Source organism: Larimichthys crocea, chromosome XIX (assembly GCF_000972845.2).
Source record: "Larimichthys crocea isolate SSNF chromosome XIX, L_crocea_2.0, whole genome shotgun sequence".
Lineage (NCBI taxonomy): Eukaryota > Metazoa > Chordata > Actinopteri > Sciaenidae > Larimichthys > Larimichthys crocea.
The window spans coordinates 3,296,105-3,313,610 of record NC_040029.1 but is presented as its reverse complement, the minus strand read 5'-3'; the positions used below and the strand labels follow the sequence as shown (position 1 = coordinate 3,313,610).

The following is a 17,506-nucleotide window of genomic DNA, read 5'->3' as shown; positions in this document are numbered from 1 at the left end:
GTATTGCATTAAACTGATTATTATTTAGAACTTGGATATTTTGTTTCTTAGAGAAGGAGAGAAACAAGTGATGTCTGAGGTTTTTATTTTTGATAGACAGTCCTTTATACAGATGCTCTGTGTTCAAACTTTTTTGTATCAAAATGTACATTGTATTTGCACTTCATGTATAGTTTAGACATTTATTTGCTTTCTTACCGCGAGGTAAATAAGAAAATATAGAACTCATGTCTGGAGCCAGTAGGCTATTAGCTTAGCATGCATTACCTTTTTTTTTTTTTAATGCTAAGCTAAGCTAGCGTGCTGGCTCCAGCTTCATATTTACCGCACGGACATTAAGATGCTTTTAGCAATTGCATGTGATCTACACAAACAGACTCAAACTAGATTCCCAATTTTTTCTTCAGCATTTCCACCAAATCAATATAGGCGATCATCGCCTCATCTTTGGATATACCTGCAGGTTTAGAAATGAAACAAACAGTTGTTGTTTTTTTGTGTGTAAAAGGAAAAAAGGTTACCTAAAACTACATTTTAAACATCTGTTGTACACAGTCTTTCATGCAACTGTTCTTCGTTGCTCGCTTATTTTTTTTTCTACAAATTTCTCACCTTTCTTTTCAACCCATGCATCCCATTTTGCTCGTCCTGCGAAGTCAAGAAACCCTGGACGCTCTGTGGATTAGAAGCAACAATCAGTAACTGGGCTTGCAATGCATTTTAAAGTAGTCAGCCACAGAACGACTGCCTTAACATACAGACATGCAAGTAGTAAATAGACACCTTTAATTTGAATAAAGGTGCATTTACTTCTTGCATGTCTGTAGATGTACAGCTCTAGGAAGTATCCCAATCCTTTACCGAAGTACACCGAATGCTCTGGTGTAGAAACACTCCTTTACAAGTAAAAACCCTACACTGAAAATGTTAAGTATTTATGCAGTTTTATCTTCAAAGATGTATATCACATGCCTGACACGCCCTACTCTGCCTCTGATTGGCTAGCAGGTAAGCCAATCAAAGACAGAGCAGGTCGGGTCATAAATTTACCCTCCCAGGTAAGAAAAATGTTACCTGTGGCTGAATAAGGGCAGCCATGCGTTGCCTTGACATTGTTGCCGAGTGTGTGAAGCAGCATGAAACATGAAAAACAAGCTTTAAAATCCTTATTCTGAATATCCATGTGAGTAATGTTGTTGCTTTTTGTCACATGTACTCAAGTCAAATCATGTTTTCCACTTCTGTTTAGCAGAAAATAAACTGCTCTGTGTAAACATAATCAGTTTAGACATCATGACAACCTGTTTAACTTCATTTTTTTCTCTCAACTCCACCCTGTTGTGGGTCCAGTTAACACATTCAAAGTTCCCGTATGAGTTTTACAGTTAAAACCCTTTTTAAAAAAGCAGTGACTTACCTATGTTAACATCACCAACTGTAGCTTGCTTATATAAACCATATAGTTCACCCAGTTCTCCGTTGTTTGGTCTTTGTTTCAGCACCTTCACCTCCTCTACCGCTCTCTCGAAGGATTCCTGGTAGGAGAACAGAACGGAGACACTGATACAGAAGTCAAATTAAGAATTGGAAACTTAACTAGAAGTTGCAAAACGCAGTTCGATGTAAATCTTTTGAACACTGAAGGAAAGGCTGACAAAGAGGAGACTGTACTTACATTCATGACGGCAGCGAGACACAGACACACCTTACTGCTGCTGAACCGTTTTCCTCAATCGTCGCTTGTCCAACTCGTCCTGCAATGATCTGGTTTGTCATTGTTTGAACATGCTAAAGTGGGAGGTAGTTTCAGCACCAGTCAGCGGTGACAGATTCTTAAGAGAGATTAGCCCCATTTAGTTTTACTAGAATGAAAACAGTAAAGAAACCTTGAGCTCGAAACATTTCATACAAAGTGTTCCACAACAGTCCCTCGTCATTGATTGTGGTTCAAATAAGACTTCACACACACAGACAAAGGACAAAGGATAACAGGATTTGAAGTGGACAGGTTGTACTTCAGCAAAACACTTTAAATTTAAAGCCCATCCTGACAGAAGAGGGCAGTCTGTGACCTGCTGAATCCTTTTCATGAAATCCACCTGTTGTCTTACATTATTTAAGTGCACATTCACGTCAACATGTTGCTTTCCACCACAAGATGGCAGCATCTACTTGTTTTATGATCCAGTGGCTGCACACATGACCTTTTATTTAATTTTAATCTAAAAGGATAGTTAAGTTACGTTTCAGTATTAGACAAAAACAAAACACATTTAGATAATCCACATCTACAAACAAATCCATTTCTCGTGATGAAAACATGAAAAAAAGGGAACTGTAGAAAAAGAAAATGCTTTATTCTATGTTCTAGAAATTTTCATCTGAAATCAATACATGTTTTCGTGATTGGAGACATTTAAATTCAGATTTATCAACATCTCGATCACGCAACTGAGAATTGTCTTTGGCATACATCTGAGAAAATACAAACTCAACAAAAATCGCAACACAAACTGTTAAAATCACAAAAAGTTCTCCAACAGCCAGTCAATGTGTATATCGATGGGTGCTCATCAGCAGATCAAGTTTAGTAGAACAGTAAAAAAAAAAAAAAAAAGTCATATATAGTAACTATACTCGACAATGCAAACCAACACAGAGCAGCCAAGGTGGCAGCTGCTGCAGCAGCACGGTTCAACTTTATAAAAACGCCACCAGGGTAAGGGACTGAACGAAAATGATCAGAGGGCAGGGGGTAATGTGATTTTTAGTGTGTATATTACAAATATTATAGTTTCTGTATATTAAAACATTTGCTCAACAATGTTACAGAAACAGGATTGTTCCTTCACAAAATAGTCATCTTTTTGTATGAGGAATTTGAGAAAACTAAACAGACGTCGATATTTTGAATACAACAGCTACCTAATAGTCAAAAGTTCACACACCCCCCTTCCTGCACCTAGAATTTTCATATAGTCCCCAACAGTTTGAATATGACAGCATATTGAATTTCTAATCCAAACATAAAACAAACTAAATGAAACAGTGACGTCAAAGTCAGTGAAAAATCTTGTAACAAACACTGATAAAATGAAACCACGTCATGTGTTTAAGTCTTTAAGTGCGAGCAAGCAAAATAGAAAAAACATGAGTGCCTTTCACTGACAGGAATGCACACGCAAGAGAGGAAGTCCACTCCTGATTGTCAAGGCTCGATTGTGAACTTCTGTTGCACTACTTCAGTTATCGTCTGTCTTCAGTAGCTTCATTGGAAGTGTAACAGTGACTGTTTTGTAGAAAACTAAACCAGAACCCAACAATGTTCAGGCGTGGGTTGAATCTTCAGATCGAGTAACACATAATAAATTAAAGTAAAAAGGCAAAACTACATGTTCATTATGGACAATGCATAGTGCAACAAGCTTGACAGCTCTACTGGCCAAATATCTCTAACTGACAGCTAATTTGTTAAAGATTCTGCCATCTCTCAAACGTCTTCGAGATGAGCCATCAGTACATTCCAACAGTGTATAAATCATTCATCTTCTGTGAATGTGGTTGATATTCATGAGCGCATACATAAAAAGAGCTCTAATTTTGCAACTCATTGTCCAGATCTCACACGCGACTGACGTCCTCCAGCCCGTTGCGGCAGCCGTCGTCCGGCAGGGTGAAGCGGATGTGTCGGCTCTTCTCCCAGCCGCGGCGGATCTGTTTGAGCCGCCTGGCCACGCAGGGGACGAAGAGAGCCAGGCGGCCCAGCAGGACGACGAGGGGAAGGATCAGGACCAGTATGAAGGTGGGAGGCAGGTGGAAGCGGTACTGGGCTGGATCGAAAGCTCGGTCCCAGCCGAAGAGAAGCGTGTGGACTGTGGCCATGGACAAGGCGCTGTAACCTAGTGTGGACTGCAGGAGGTGAAAGAAGGGTGTCAATACAATCATGTCCTCTAAATATATGGTCCATATGATATGATTCAAAGGATTCTGCAAAAGAAAATGTGAATCCGTGCTTGTTTTCATCTACTACAGGTATGTGAATATTAGTTGTTTCATGAAATAGGCACTAGATGGCGCCAATACACCAGTTGTAAAGATCATGGATGGCATATAGAGCCACAAGAGACAGTCAGAGCACCAACAGATGATCAGTCAGCAGTCCACTACATTAGCTCACCATGTCACAGGCTACTGCAAACCCTGAGGAAACACACTGACTCATGACCTGAATGAACCCCAGTGTGTACACACATATCCTGAACCTACAGGGCCACTAATTACAAAAACTTCCCAAGGTTGACTGTTTGTGGCCAGGGGTTAAACACAGCTTTATTTTTTCCTCGTTCGTACAAAGTGGATCCTAATTATTTACACAAGAGTGATGACTTCGTTATTACAGTGCTGTCAAATAACTGAAGGGGGCAGCAGCAATTGTTATTATTGTCACTATGCTTATTATAGCGAATACTAAAGCATTGGAGTATCTAGAGAACTGCAGTAGAAGTTTACTCGAAAGATATTGACTGCACACAGGCGGGGCTACCAACCTACTAATAGAGATGGCTCGTGTCCCAGGATGCCTCGTCAGTGAGTCAGCATGGATAAGTGATTTCATATAAATGAAGGCAGCAATCATCGCGGTTATCCTGCTTTGACACTTTGAAAAATGCTGGGGGAAAAAAGCCTCGTGGTGTTTACAGTGGGGTTTCTCTGCGAGCCTGTATTAATCGGCGGATCTGATCGAGCCGAAAAAGCAGCTCATTCCGTCACCGGACGATCGATTGGTGCGTCTCTAACAAATGCTCGGGCGATGGTACGACATCCAGTCTCAAAGAAGTGCTGAAATACAGACAAACTCAACACACCTCTGCTTTGTGGGGGAGGAGGAGGATGTAAGCAATGCTAAGATCCATCATGAACAACTCCTCTCACCTCCTGCATGAGACTATGGAGGTCCTAAACAGCTCCTTCAGTGACAGACTGCTACTCCCACCATGTAAGAAGGAGCGCTGCCACAGGTCCTTCATTCCGACAGCTGTCAGACTAACGGGCATGACTTTCTTCAGTGTGACTACATCAATTATCATCCTGAGATTCCTAAATCGTGCATTAACACACTGCCCCACAGCTGCAGGCAGCAGGTCCACATGCACTGAGCAGTGAAGTCGCCTTCCGTGGCGCCGGCTCTCGGCACATGACTAATCTGACGGCCACCGGATTAGTTTAGTGAAAAGATGAAAGGGGGGGATGGAGGCCACGCTGGGGGAAGTCAAAGAGGAGAGAGGAGGAAGTGGACTTAGTCACAGCACTCCTGACCATGCGAGTATGTCAGAGACATAGTGTGCTGTCTACATGTCAGCGTGACGCCTGCCTGTTCATGTGTCACATCTGTCTGTGGATCTTTAGCCATCATCCTGCATGTGCGCGTGTTGCGTAGTGTTACCTGGATGAAGGTGAACTCCCTCCAGTTGACGGCGTTGGCCACTGAGGGCAGCGAGGTGACGGCCAGCAGGGAGAGCAACCCGAGGGCCATGATGCCCGCCGAGAGGTACAGCTCCATCCTCCACACCTCCTCGTCCACCCACGACTCCTCGGTCCCCGCCTTGACCTGGACGATGGACAACAAAGATCAGAACAAACACGCCCGGGGGGGAAACTGTCACATTTAAAAACACTTAATCTTTCAAGAAATTAAGCCATCCTTGAGATAATATCTTATACCCTTCCATGACTTGGTTTTCGTGTGAGTTTGACGTCACCGCGACGTGCAACTGCCATAAAAATATGCAGGCATGGTTAAAAGTAAGCGATGAGCCAAAGCAGGCAACCGATTTCTGATGAATCCGGTCCTTGAGTTCTGTTGCTTTAATTTCAGCTCTTTGTGCTGCTGTTCATTTCTGTCTGGCAAACAGCCAGGCAGAAATCATTTTCCAATTAACAGGACTGTCACACACCACACCAACCTGTTGCTGATGTGACAGCATTTGTCTCGAGGGGGATGAGGACAGTGTCAGGAAGCTTGATGCTTCTGGACCTCTAAATACATAGAACTCAAGAAGTTTTAACCAGGACCGAGTGCCTCACCTGTTTAAAAGCCATGTTGAGCAGTTTGTAGCGGGCAGACTTCCTCATGGGAAGGCACAGACTGTAGATGGCGTGTAGAACCGCGCACAGGAAGCTGCACAGCCCAAACTGCTTCCTCCTGTTGAGCCACCGGTCCAACCAGTTCGGGAAGCGATTGTACTTGGTGCCCCACCGCAGCTGGAGGAAAGCGGCGCACAAACCGGGCAGGTACACCAGCGAAATCATCACCAAGGCCACGGACGGAAGAGTGACGTTGACGGTCTCGATGGGCATTTTGTAGAAGGCGCTCTTCCCCGTCGTGACAAAGGGCTGCAGGACGTCGCGGAGGAAGTTGTACAGGTAGAAGAAGATGAACAGGCACAGCGTGCACAGGATTGGGAGGCGCCAGGAGGGAAACAGATAGAGGGGGAGGTTTTCTAGGTCCAAAGAAGAGGAGAGGAGGCCCATGTCAACGGGGATGAAGCCCAACCTACGACACAGCTGCATCACTGAGCTCTTTGCCTTGCTGCTGTCACTGCACAGATAAACCTGGAGATGACAAAGACAGAGCTCTTTCTCTAAATCTGAACTCAAACATGTTTAATTTGAAGTCAGAAGTATCACTAAACCATGTGAAACTGGTGTACCCTACCTGCCTGCTTCCATCCCGAGGTCCCATCTGCAGCGACCAGGCCGATATGGTGTTAAACCCTTTGACTACAAAACTCTCTGGAAACAGGTCGGCCAGCCGTTCGGCATTCGAAGGCCCGTCTAGGTTGATCCTCAGACCGTTGCTAACATCCACCAGGGTCTTCCCGGCCAGCGCCGGCTTCAGCTCCACCAGCGTGGAGTGGTGCTCCGGGAACACGGCGACAAAGACCAGGTCTGCCTGGCTGGCTGCCTCCATCTGGGACGTCACCTGGAGGACAAAGAATATTAGAACGATGACAGACTACAAAGATTAAGCAAATTATTGGCCAAATCATCACTAAGCCACTAATTTTTCAAAGCATGTGTCAGACTCTTATTATTCTACCAAAGCATACGTTTGTATTCTCACTGGAACATTTACCTGCACTCCAATTCATCAGCTTAAAAAGGAACAGTTTGACATTTTAGGAAATGGCCAGTCGCTTTCATCCCAAGATTAGATTGATGTCATAGTTTAAGCTCAGTGGTCTCAAGCACATACACACATAAGAGTGGCATCAATCTTCTCCAACTTTTGGCAGGAAAATGTCTGACAAATCTATGAATTTAATTTATAAAAAAATGTATTTTAGAAAATAGTATTCATCCCATTAATCAGTTATGACTTTGTCATCATAAAACCACCTTAAAAAAGAGTTTTAGTGCATTTATTCCAAAGATAAATGGTGATAAACAGTTTTTGCAGACGTAGGCTTGTGGATTCCTTCCTGACAGTCCGATGACAAAGTGAAAAATGTCTGTCTGCTTTATTCTGTTCTCATACCACAACTCTCATCTTCAGCAGAGTATCTTTCAGGCATCCACAACAACAACAGTTATCATGCCCAGCGGATAAAGACAGTAAATATATAATCATCACCAGAAAGGGGTTGAAACAAAAACACCAATTACATAGTGAGTGTGAACGTGGGTGTGTTTGTGCGTCACCTCAGCCTCTTCAGGGAACAGAGCCACGGAGCGTTTAGGGGTTCGACTCCCGACCACCACTTGGTAGCCGGAGGCCACCAGCCGTCTGGCCAGCGAGCGAGAGAAGTCGCCCGTGCCCAGGATGCCAACAAGTGGAGTGCCGGGGTCAGACATGGAGGCTTCAAGGCGTCTGGATGCTCCTCCTTCAGGTCTGCCTCGGATTAAAGGCCTCGACATCTCATCGAGCATGATGCACTAACAGATCTAGACAGAAGGGGAATGCAAAAACTGATTGAATTGAATATAAAAACATATAAAACATGCAGTTTTAGGACACAGAGGTTTGTCTTTTTTAGAGCACAGAACTAGGATCCCCTTATTATCATCATCTTTGTGTCTCAGTTGACATGTCCTAGATCTGTAACAGTGCACTGTCAAAGCAGGGTGGCCCTCCAATAATAACACAAGCCTGACTACTCATCATATCCAGCTGGCTCAGAGAAGCAGATATCATTTTCAGGCGTATTTAACAAAACAAGTTTCACCCTGACCTCATCACACACCACAGACCAGCATGTGGTTACACACACATGAGCAATCAAACAACAGAAATGACATTATCTAGTGATAAAACCTTAAAATAATGATTAATCCTTTAAAATGGTTGAAGCTTGACGCTTCTTGTCCTTGACTGAACTCGTGGAAACTTTAAAGTCACACAGGCGGAGACATGAGCGAGCACACACACACATTTTAGATCAAGTTATGAAAGCAGCAGCTCACATTATGAAATCAAAGCTTATGTTCGCATGTTTAAAGCGTGATCCTGGACTTGTTTGTGGTCACGTACTCACCTCGCGGCTCCGCTTTCTCCTCAACTGGTCCGTTTCCTGATAAAAAATGTGACGCAACAGCCAAAAGCCCCGCCCCGGCCACGCCTCCACGTGTGTGCAGGAGATAAAACACACACACACACACACACACACACAAATTAACTTTTGATAAGTTTCTAAAGTTACCACTCTGCATTATGTACTTTTGGTGTTGATATAAGAAGAATGAGGCACAAATGAACATAGCAAATCTTTTATTGAATGTGTGTGTATTGTGCAGGTCTTGTGTTGCCTCAGCAGGGACATGAGTGGAGCTCAGGCCTGCAAAAGAAACATTTAGTTAGTTAGTGGTGACCTGGAAGTACGGAAGCCCTAAAAGGCCATACATACATACATTTTATTCCACCCATTTCCCATGATAATGAGATAATTAATTCAAGATCTCCAGAAAACAAAAAGATGACGACGTCTAGTGTATTAAATTCTGTTCTTAAATTATGCTTTATACCCTATAGGTCTTAATTTACTTCTTATGTGTTTTGTTGTTGTAGTTTTATGCTTTTTACTTTCTTCTAATCTAATCTCTAGTTTTTCATGCAACTGCTCTGTTGCCTTAAGAACTGTTAGTTGTTGTCTATTTCTGTTTCTACTCTGCTCTGTGAAGCACTTTGGGCTACAATTCAGTATGAAAGGTGCTATATAAATAAATAAAGTTGAGTTGTTGCTGCTGCTCCACTGTGTGCCAGTCCACAGCTGGTGTCCATGATTGAGTCTGTATGTTTATTTAAATGTCTGTGAAGCCCTTGTACTGCATGTGTGTGTGTGTGTCTAGGGTTAAAATGCATGTAAAATAAAATAGAGTGGATAAAATATTTTCCCTATCGAGGGATCTTCTTCTTCTTCAAACACCTGCTTGGTTCAACCCAACTCCTGTCTCAAGCCTCCTACCTTGCCAGTCCAGCCACTACATGGCCATCCTAACACAGCCAATCAAAATGTCCACTATAGCCACATTTTTTCCCATCCAAAAAAGACCTTTGATCATTTGATTAACTAAAGCTTTAAATTAATCTTACGATGAAGTCGGGAATGTATATCCAATTCAAATAATTACAATAAAATGAAACGTAAGTACACACCTTATAACTCTTTATTGCAAGGACCAAATTCACTGTACGTGCATCTGGCAAACACAGAGAATGTTATGCATGAAGGCAATTTGTTACAGTTAGTTTTATATATGCTGCATTATTGTATTCATAATTACTCTTAAAAGTACAAGTTATCCAAAAAGTCACTTAAGTGAATGTAACTCGTGATTACCCACCTCTGATAGCACTTACTGATTTCTCTCTAACATGACGTTAAAACTTCCTACATTCTTTCCTGCATTTATTTCCTAATCTTCATAAAATCATTGAAACTGAGGTATTGAAATATAACTTTATTAATAGATCAAAGCGGTGTGAAATCACATTACAACAACAACAATAAAAGTGGCAAGGTAAAAAAATCTACCCTCATCAATTGTTGACAACTAGCCCACATTATGGAAACATCAGGTTTTCATTTTCATATTGTCTCACTGTGAATATTTTTCTCTCTTTACTCCACGTGCTGCTGTTGAACTGGTGTATTTGATACACCGGCCTTGGGGGATTAAGAATAAATAAAAATAAAAAAAAGCAAAAGCAAAATCGTGTTAAAAAGATGTCTGACTGCAGGCCACGCACTGTCAACACGACTTCATCATCATCGTCTGCCTTTGCCACTTGCAAAAGGTTGAATCCCGCTGCCCCGCAGCACTGCATCAGTGTCACCACACACACACACACACACACACACACACACACACACACATAGAGGGCATGCATGCCCACCCTCTCTTTCACTCTCTTCTAGGCCATGGCCTCCTGTTTGTTTACAACACTTCAGGTCACAGTCCTCGACACACATATCTGATTTTGAGATTTTTCATTCATGGGTATCGATTACCGGTGTCTCCCGGTGTGGTAACCCATTAATCTTACAAGTCAAATCAATTGAAGTTACCCTGATCCGGAGGGGACACATTTCATCTTACTACTCTGCCTAAAACAAGCCTGGTGATCTCGTTTTCAGGTTCATTACCTCAGAAATTAGAGAGCTTTCATGTTCATTTTCACATATTTTATTTCACATATTATATTTTTCATGATTGTCAAATGAGATACACAAAGAAGTCTGAAGTCACCATTTAAATGGGTTGGATGGGAAATTCTGTGGCAGAGAAGTGAAGGCATGGTCACAAACCATTAGCCTGAAGTAGACAGGTACATCTATGTGAACGTCTGACAGGACTTCACTGTCAAACTACTCTATGGAGAGAGACGCTTGTTACTGCGCTTTCAAGGTGTCTTCAGTGGCCTTCATTGGGGATTAGGGTCACATGTTGAGACAGGAGCTGATGTTGCAGGATTCAACGCTGTATTGTTGTGGCTCAGTGAAGATTTACAGTAATACCCTCTGACATTTTACGGTATGTTTTGCTGATCTGAACTTAATGTAATTACAGTGTTTGACTTATAATTCTCCTGTAAAAAAAAAACTCTAATCTTTTCTCCAGTGAGTTTATGAGATTCATATTAGAGGGTGGAGGGTTGTCAACTCAACAAGATACAACTAAAGAAAGCAACTTAAGGGACAGAAATATTGAACAGAAGAAAACAAGTTTCCACACCAAGACATGTTTTTAACACACATTTTCATAGTTGGATATTAAAATTCTCAACAGTACATGAAGTAGTTAAACTGACCTCGCTCTCGACAAGCTACAACATTAAAATTGGAATGTTCCTTACACGTTCATGCATCAATATTAACGGTAATCATAATAACAGGAGGAAGATTCTGCATCATGCAGACTTTTACTCTTTCCTCTGAATCCCTCATGTTTAGCTAGGAAATCTGAATCCAGTGCGGGAATGGCGGACTCCGCCACTACCAATAGAGAGATATATATATTTATTTATTTTTTTATTTTTTTATTTTTTTAAAAAGAGAAAATTGAAAGACATTTTGCTGTTGTATATGTATAGAAATATATATATATATATATATATATATTATTATTAAAGAGAAAATGGAAAGACATTTTGCTGTTGTATATGTATACTTTCAATCAAACATTTTGAATAGACTGTGACATGTAACAGTAGTCTAACATTGTGTATTACTACTTTTACTACTACTTTAACATATTGATCCATTTTGCCCGTTTATACTTTGCATACTTATCATATGCATGTCTTTCCTGACAGTAAATGGCAGCACGTTGACCTCTCAGGGGCCACCATACTTCCACGATGTTATTAAACTAAAAGTCTCTCCATGTTTCCATGTTTTTAAGCTAATGGATGGACTTATTCGTCTTTGTTTGTATGACACAGCAGTTCACTAACATGCAGAAGCGTGGCAGCGCTGCAAGGGCAGGATAATCTCAGCCACTGCGGTGCATAATGTGGACAGTGTGTCGTGCATGGCTCACCATAGCCTAAAGACACAGTTCACTGTACTGATCCTGAGTAAAGGTCATTTCTGCAGTCACGTAGCAGAGTCGGGGAGCATAATGTTCTCTGTTTGCCTCTCTGCGTGCTTATTTTTAGGGTTTGGATGATTCTTGAATTGTCATTTAAAAGCGAGCGGACGTTTAAAACATTTCCAGCTTTGCCATGACTGTCTTCAAATTTCAACCTCCAGTTCCATTCCTGACCCATGACTTGTCATGCTCTGTCTCACCTTCAGACATGAGCAGCTCAGCCCGGGGCCATGTTCTGGGGAGTTAAAGCTGAGCTGAGCACAAGTTGAAATTGCTTAAGGGGGTGGGGTGGGGGGTTGTGGTGGCATAGGGCTTGTGCAGTGTTGACCGCAGGGGCTTCGGCTAAGCCTCGTCTCCGGCCTCTGAAGATTTCTCCACGTCGCCTTGAGCTCTAAAGCCTCTGTTGTGGATGTGGGGCCTGTGCTCCAATTCCAGGTGCTTAGTTCCCAACCTGCACTTTAAGTATTTCAGCTCCTTTTTGTGGATTTTTTTTAAAGCTGGAGGACAAAATCAATAGCTGCTTTTATTTTCAATAAGCAAAGGCTCTCTTTATTGAGTGTCTCGGTAGCTTGCACTCTCTGGAAATAACCAATGAAAGGCATTAATAACAGTCTCATTCAGCTGATGCTCTCAAAAACCACACATAAGATCAAGTGACCTCGCTGGGATAAAAAATACACATTAGGCTAAGGATGCATTTAGGACACATCTGTATGCAACAGAGTAATGATGGCCCCGTGCTTAACAAGAATTTTAATTTGTTGGACAATCAGAATGCAAGGCTCGTGGCTCTCCAACTCCGTGAAACAAGACATCAAATATGTCCCTGCAGCTGGGGAGCTTGGAGCTGAAGGGGTCGACAGCAGTCAGACATCTCTGCTCCGTTCCCTGCATATATTATCTGCTGTTATTGCTCCCCCTCTGTCTATGTATGTGTGTGTGTGTGTGTGTGTGTGTGTGTGTGTGTGTGGGTGTGAAGTGACCGAGGCAGTTGGTCATTTGATGTCACCAACCTGCCCTCAGCCAATCGGTCCTGACTTTGAAAAGACCCCTCACGATCTGACTAATATTTGATCCTTTAGCTGCACTGTCGAGATGTGAATGTATTATTATTATTATTATTATTATTATTATTATTATTATTATTATATATAAATATCTTTTAGTGTCTGCAAGAGAGAGGATCTAGTGTGACTGCAAATATCTTTAACGTTGACGCATCATAATATGTTAGATGGGTTAGACATGAATCCAACATCTCAACAATAAATAGATGTTTAGAGTTTCCAAAGAGGATGAATAAATTGTGGCTTGTATAAATGGCTCCAGTTGAGATTTATGAAACCATTTTAAGGGGCTGTCTACATATGCATATTTAATATTCATATTCATAGCGCTCTTTGCTGAGTCATTGAATATTTAGTGGCATTTTGAATAACGCACACTTCAACTTTACGCGCAGGCTGCTCCTCTTGTCAAGTCGAAATGAATGACTTCCGGTTACACATAAAAAATAAATAAAAATAAAAGCCTGTTTTTATATCTTCATGTTCTTGCCCAAATGAATGACACTGGACTATGCAGACTGTCTTAACCCCTGTCTGTGCCAGAATATTGGATGATTAGATTAAAGATGCATACTGTTATTTGGCAAACTGATCGAATGTGGGGTTTTTAATATAATATTATATAATAAAATATTTTTTGAGATTTATTTGACAGATGCAGCTGAAGAGTGACGGGAAAATGGGGAGATGTTTTGCATGTACGGGTACAATTGCCTCCAAATCTTACTTGAGTAAATGTTTTCCTTAAAGTATCTCACAGACATGAGAAATCTGATCCAGACAGCCTCAGATCTTCATGCTTATTAAAAATGAACTGCAGTTTAGACTCATTAAAACACACAGTGTGTCATCATGTCCATATTTTACATATCTTCTATATTTTTCTTTAACCTACTGTTTTAATTTGAAGGCCGGATCCCCTCTTTTCCGGTCTCACCCTCGCTAACTTTGACAGCTGGCTGCAGCTGTCCGCGCGCACCTATCCATCCAGGCAGGACGCGCACCCGCTCCCCGGTCACAGCTGCCCACCAGCGGCTTGAAGCCACCAATAGGCGCGCAGGACGAAGGGATGCTGCTTCATTAACTTCACCTCTTTCCTTTTACTCGTCCTCAAAGCCCCTCTGTCCTCTGTCACCACCACAAAGCGGCTCCACGGATCTCCTGTCGTCCTTTGGTCCCCAAAACGCGCAGGAAGTGGTCGGTGGTCTTTGCGGTGACCGCGGTCACGATGGTTCTGCTGGTTCTGGCCGTTGCTGTCCCGTTACTGCTGCTCCGCTCCTCGGACACCTCCGCTCATTACTATGAGATGATGGGCACCTGTCGGATGGTTTGCGACCCGTACACCCCTAAACCGGGAGGCGCCACCGCCATGGAGGTGATCCAGAACGTTAACGGTGTCGCTCCGCAGCCGGCTATGGCGCAAGGGAGCCGTGGGGAGCCCGGGCGACCGGGTAAACCAGGATCTAGGGGCCCGCCGGGAGAACCAGGACCACCGGGTCCAAGAGGGCCACCGGGAGAGCGCGGGGACGGTAAAGTCACATTCCCCGAGTTGACCGGAGCTGCGGGGGGCGAGAAGGGCGAAACAGAAGGCATGAACTCCACGGGCAACAGCTTCAGGATCGCTTTTTACGTCGGTCTGAAAAATCCACATGAGGGATACGAGGTGTTAAAGTTTGACGACGTGATTACAAACTTGGGGAACCACTACGACGCGAGCACCGGGAAGTTCACCTGCCATGTGTCCGGGATCTATTTCTTCACCTACCATGTGTTGATGCGGGGAGGAGATGGGACCAGCATGTGGGCCGACCTGTGCAAGAACGGACAGGTGCGCTGCTTTATCTCAGTGTTATTTTACGCGCAAAAAGGCGCACAGCATCACGGTCTTTTATCCTCTTTAACACGAGTTACTGAACTACATATTCAAAATATTTATATTTGATGGTTTCAGGGTAACGTCAGTGAGGTTTTAGGTCAAATCCAGTGATGTGTGCGCCCTGACGCTCATGCGTAAAGGCTTTTTGGATCAGCTCCAGCTGGATGAGGGGACAGATTTGTGTCTTAACGTCAATGCTCATTATACATGCTGCAAAATTCAAACTTGGATGAGCGTCTGGGTCCATTTTTAGTATTCTATAATGATCAGTAGAGGTTTTATTCTCTAAATTACCCTTGAGTGTCCAACACAGGAGGTACTTTTGGCATCACTGTTGTTTCACTTTGCCTCTCAGGCACACGTGAACTGTTCTACTAATTTTCTATCTGTATCTCTCATAATCAGGAAGTCTTGTCTCCTTTTTTTCCTCCACCAGGTGAGGGCCAGTGCCATAGCTCAGGACGCAGACCAGAACTACGACTACGCCAGCAACAGCGCCGTGCTGCACTTGGACTCTGGGGACGAGATCTACGTCAAACTGGACGGCGGCAAAGCTCATGGAGGCAACAACAACAAGTACAGCACCTTCTCCGGCTTCATCTTATACCCCGACTAAACACACAGGTCCACGGACAGTAACCATCACTGCAAACTGTTTCCATTCAAGTATGTGGTCCAGTGTGTTTCTCCTCTTTTGAAGATAGCTGTCACGACGCACAGGCTTACCTGTTCATTTAGTGAAAGATCTTTTTGTACATGTGTTTGATTTAGGTTCGACTGCTTTACTGACTCTGATGTTCCAAGTGCTGAGCACCCAGACACCCCGTAAATGCTGTAAAGGCTGAGAAAGCATAATGTGTTTCTAAAAAGGCTTCTGGGGAAATGAGATGGCACAGGTCTGACTGACTGGCTGCCTCCAGGCTTACATGTTCTCCTGAAGCACTGCCAAAAGAATTCACGTCAAAAGGAGTAAAATGAATGTCATGATCTGTTTTTGAGTGTACACCTTAGGCCTGGTCACACCAGCATTTAAAAGGTCCAGTGTTGTAGGATTTATTAGCATCCAGCAGTGAGATAACCAACTGAATACCCCTCTCCTCACCCTCCTTTGTGGGGATAATGGTGGCCGTAAAACTACAAAAAAAAATTCCATTTGTGCTACTGTACAAACATGGCGGTTCAACATTGCAGACTCCATGGAAAAGGACCCGCTCTCTCTGAAGATACAAAAGGGAACGAAAACACCTCTTATTTTCAACAATTCTTATTTTCAGGTTAAATAAATACATACTTTAGGGTGATCTGCCAATAGATCCCCATCATTTTAACATACTGGATGGAAATAAATCATTTAAATTCCCTCATGGGGGAAGTATGCGCACATTTTTGACTTTGATGCACAGATTTGGCCAAAAGTAAACCTTTAAAGAGAGAGAGAGAGTCCAAAACTGAGGAAGCTATCATAGCTAGATGCCACTTTCTGGTGCGACCAGGCCTTTACTGTGATTACTAAGTAACTTTAATTCTCCTATCATGCACCTTAATTGGATAATAAAAAGGTTTTAGTAGATATGATAGGTAGACATGACGAGGTCAGTGAAAAGTGCCAAAGATTGACAGACCTCACATTCTAACCCTAGCACAGGCCATGTTGATCGCTATAGCAGTGTTTAGTGTTTCACAGATAACCACACATGACAGATAGAAATGGATGTCTCGCATCAGTATTGAATAAGTTAGATTTTGTTCTCATATATACAAATAAATATTGTTTGACAAAAAAAAAAGAAAAAAAGTTTGCTTTGTGTGAAGTTTCAGTTTTTCTGCGGCCAATTTGTCCGTTCATATTTGGTTCCACAGGCTGCCTTGTCTGAATTAATAAGAGTTCTGCACAAATACTACAGCTGCATTTATTCAACAAGGTTACACTGAGGTCCTTCACATGGTGTTTGTTTGTCATGTAGCATAAATTAAGCTGCTGTATAAGTCAAAATTTTGACATGCATCTTTCAGCTATAACCAGCTTGTATTCTGATGGATGAGGAAATGGCTTCGGGGCAATTGAGAGCAGACCATTAGCTTGTATGAGGTATGGTGAGGAAACATAAATAACATGCCGCGTGTGTCTCTTCAGACAGTCTCAGATATAAAACTGGGTCGAAGCTAGTAGCTGCCAGCTCCTGTGTTTAACTTTTAATTAACTTGTATTGAGATTTGCAAACGCTTTACCAGACTCAATCATCGCTGTAAGCCTTCATTAAGTTGATGGCTGGTTTTGTGCGTTTGACTTTTTATTTATTTATTTGTATCCCCTTCCCTGAGGAACACACACAAAACAGCTGTTTACACACCGCTCCTGTTAATTTAAATGGAAATCATGGGAAACAAATATTAGCACGTCTGGTTCGTTAAACCTCTATTAAAGGTGTTTGGCTTTTTTTTTCTACACTCGACAAACTCAGATGGGTTTGTG

At 42.5% G+C, this 17,506-nt stretch overlaps 3 protein-coding genes across 4 annotated transcripts; 1 reads left to right on the top strand and 2 right to left on the bottom strand.

Moving 5' to 3' along the window:
- Positions 1-68: 68 nt before the first annotated feature.
- LOC109137411 (acyl-CoA-binding protein) lies at positions 69-2,155 on the bottom strand. The gene is made up of 4 exons (XM_019255505.2): positions 1,676-2,155; positions 1,418-1,535; positions 613-675; positions 69-457 (listed from the first exon to the last, which is right to left on the bottom strand). Exons 1-4 carry the CDS (start codon positions 1,679-1,681, stop codon positions 384-386), a joined length of 261 nt encoding a protein of 86 aa, XP_019111050.1. The 5' UTR covers positions 1,682-2,155; the 3' UTR covers positions 69-383.
- A 181-nt stretch (positions 2,156-2,336) lies between these two features.
- On the bottom strand, positions 2,337-8,613 carry LOC104925349 (metalloreductase STEAP3). 2 transcript variants are annotated; one of them, XM_019255477.2, is made up of 6 exons: positions 8,535-8,613; positions 7,702-7,944; positions 6,716-6,982; positions 6,085-6,612; positions 5,444-5,608; positions 2,337-3,909 (listed from the first exon to the last, which is right to left on the bottom strand). In XM_019255477.2, the coding sequence occupies exons 2-6, from the start codon at positions 7,927-7,929 to the stop codon at positions 3,622-3,624; spliced, it is 1,476 nt and encodes a 491-aa protein (XP_019111022.2). In that variant the 5' UTR covers positions 7,930-7,944; positions 8,535-8,613; the 3' UTR covers positions 2,337-3,621. The 2 variants fall into 2 exon arrangements, with proteins under 2 accessions (XP_019111022.2, XP_019111023.2); XM_019255478.2 differs by having other exon boundaries at positions 8,464-8,551.
- Positions 8,614-14,137: 5,524 nt separating this feature from the next.
- LOC109137412 (complement C1q-like protein 2) lies at positions 14,138-16,719 on the top strand. The gene is made up of 2 exons (XM_019255515.2): positions 14,138-14,985; positions 15,470-16,719. Exons 1-2 carry the CDS (start codon positions 14,386-14,388, stop codon positions 15,647-15,649), a joined length of 780 nt encoding a protein of 259 aa, XP_019111060.1. The 5' UTR covers positions 14,138-14,385; the 3' UTR covers positions 15,650-16,719.
- The last annotated feature ends 787 nt before the right edge of the window (positions 16,720-17,506 follow it).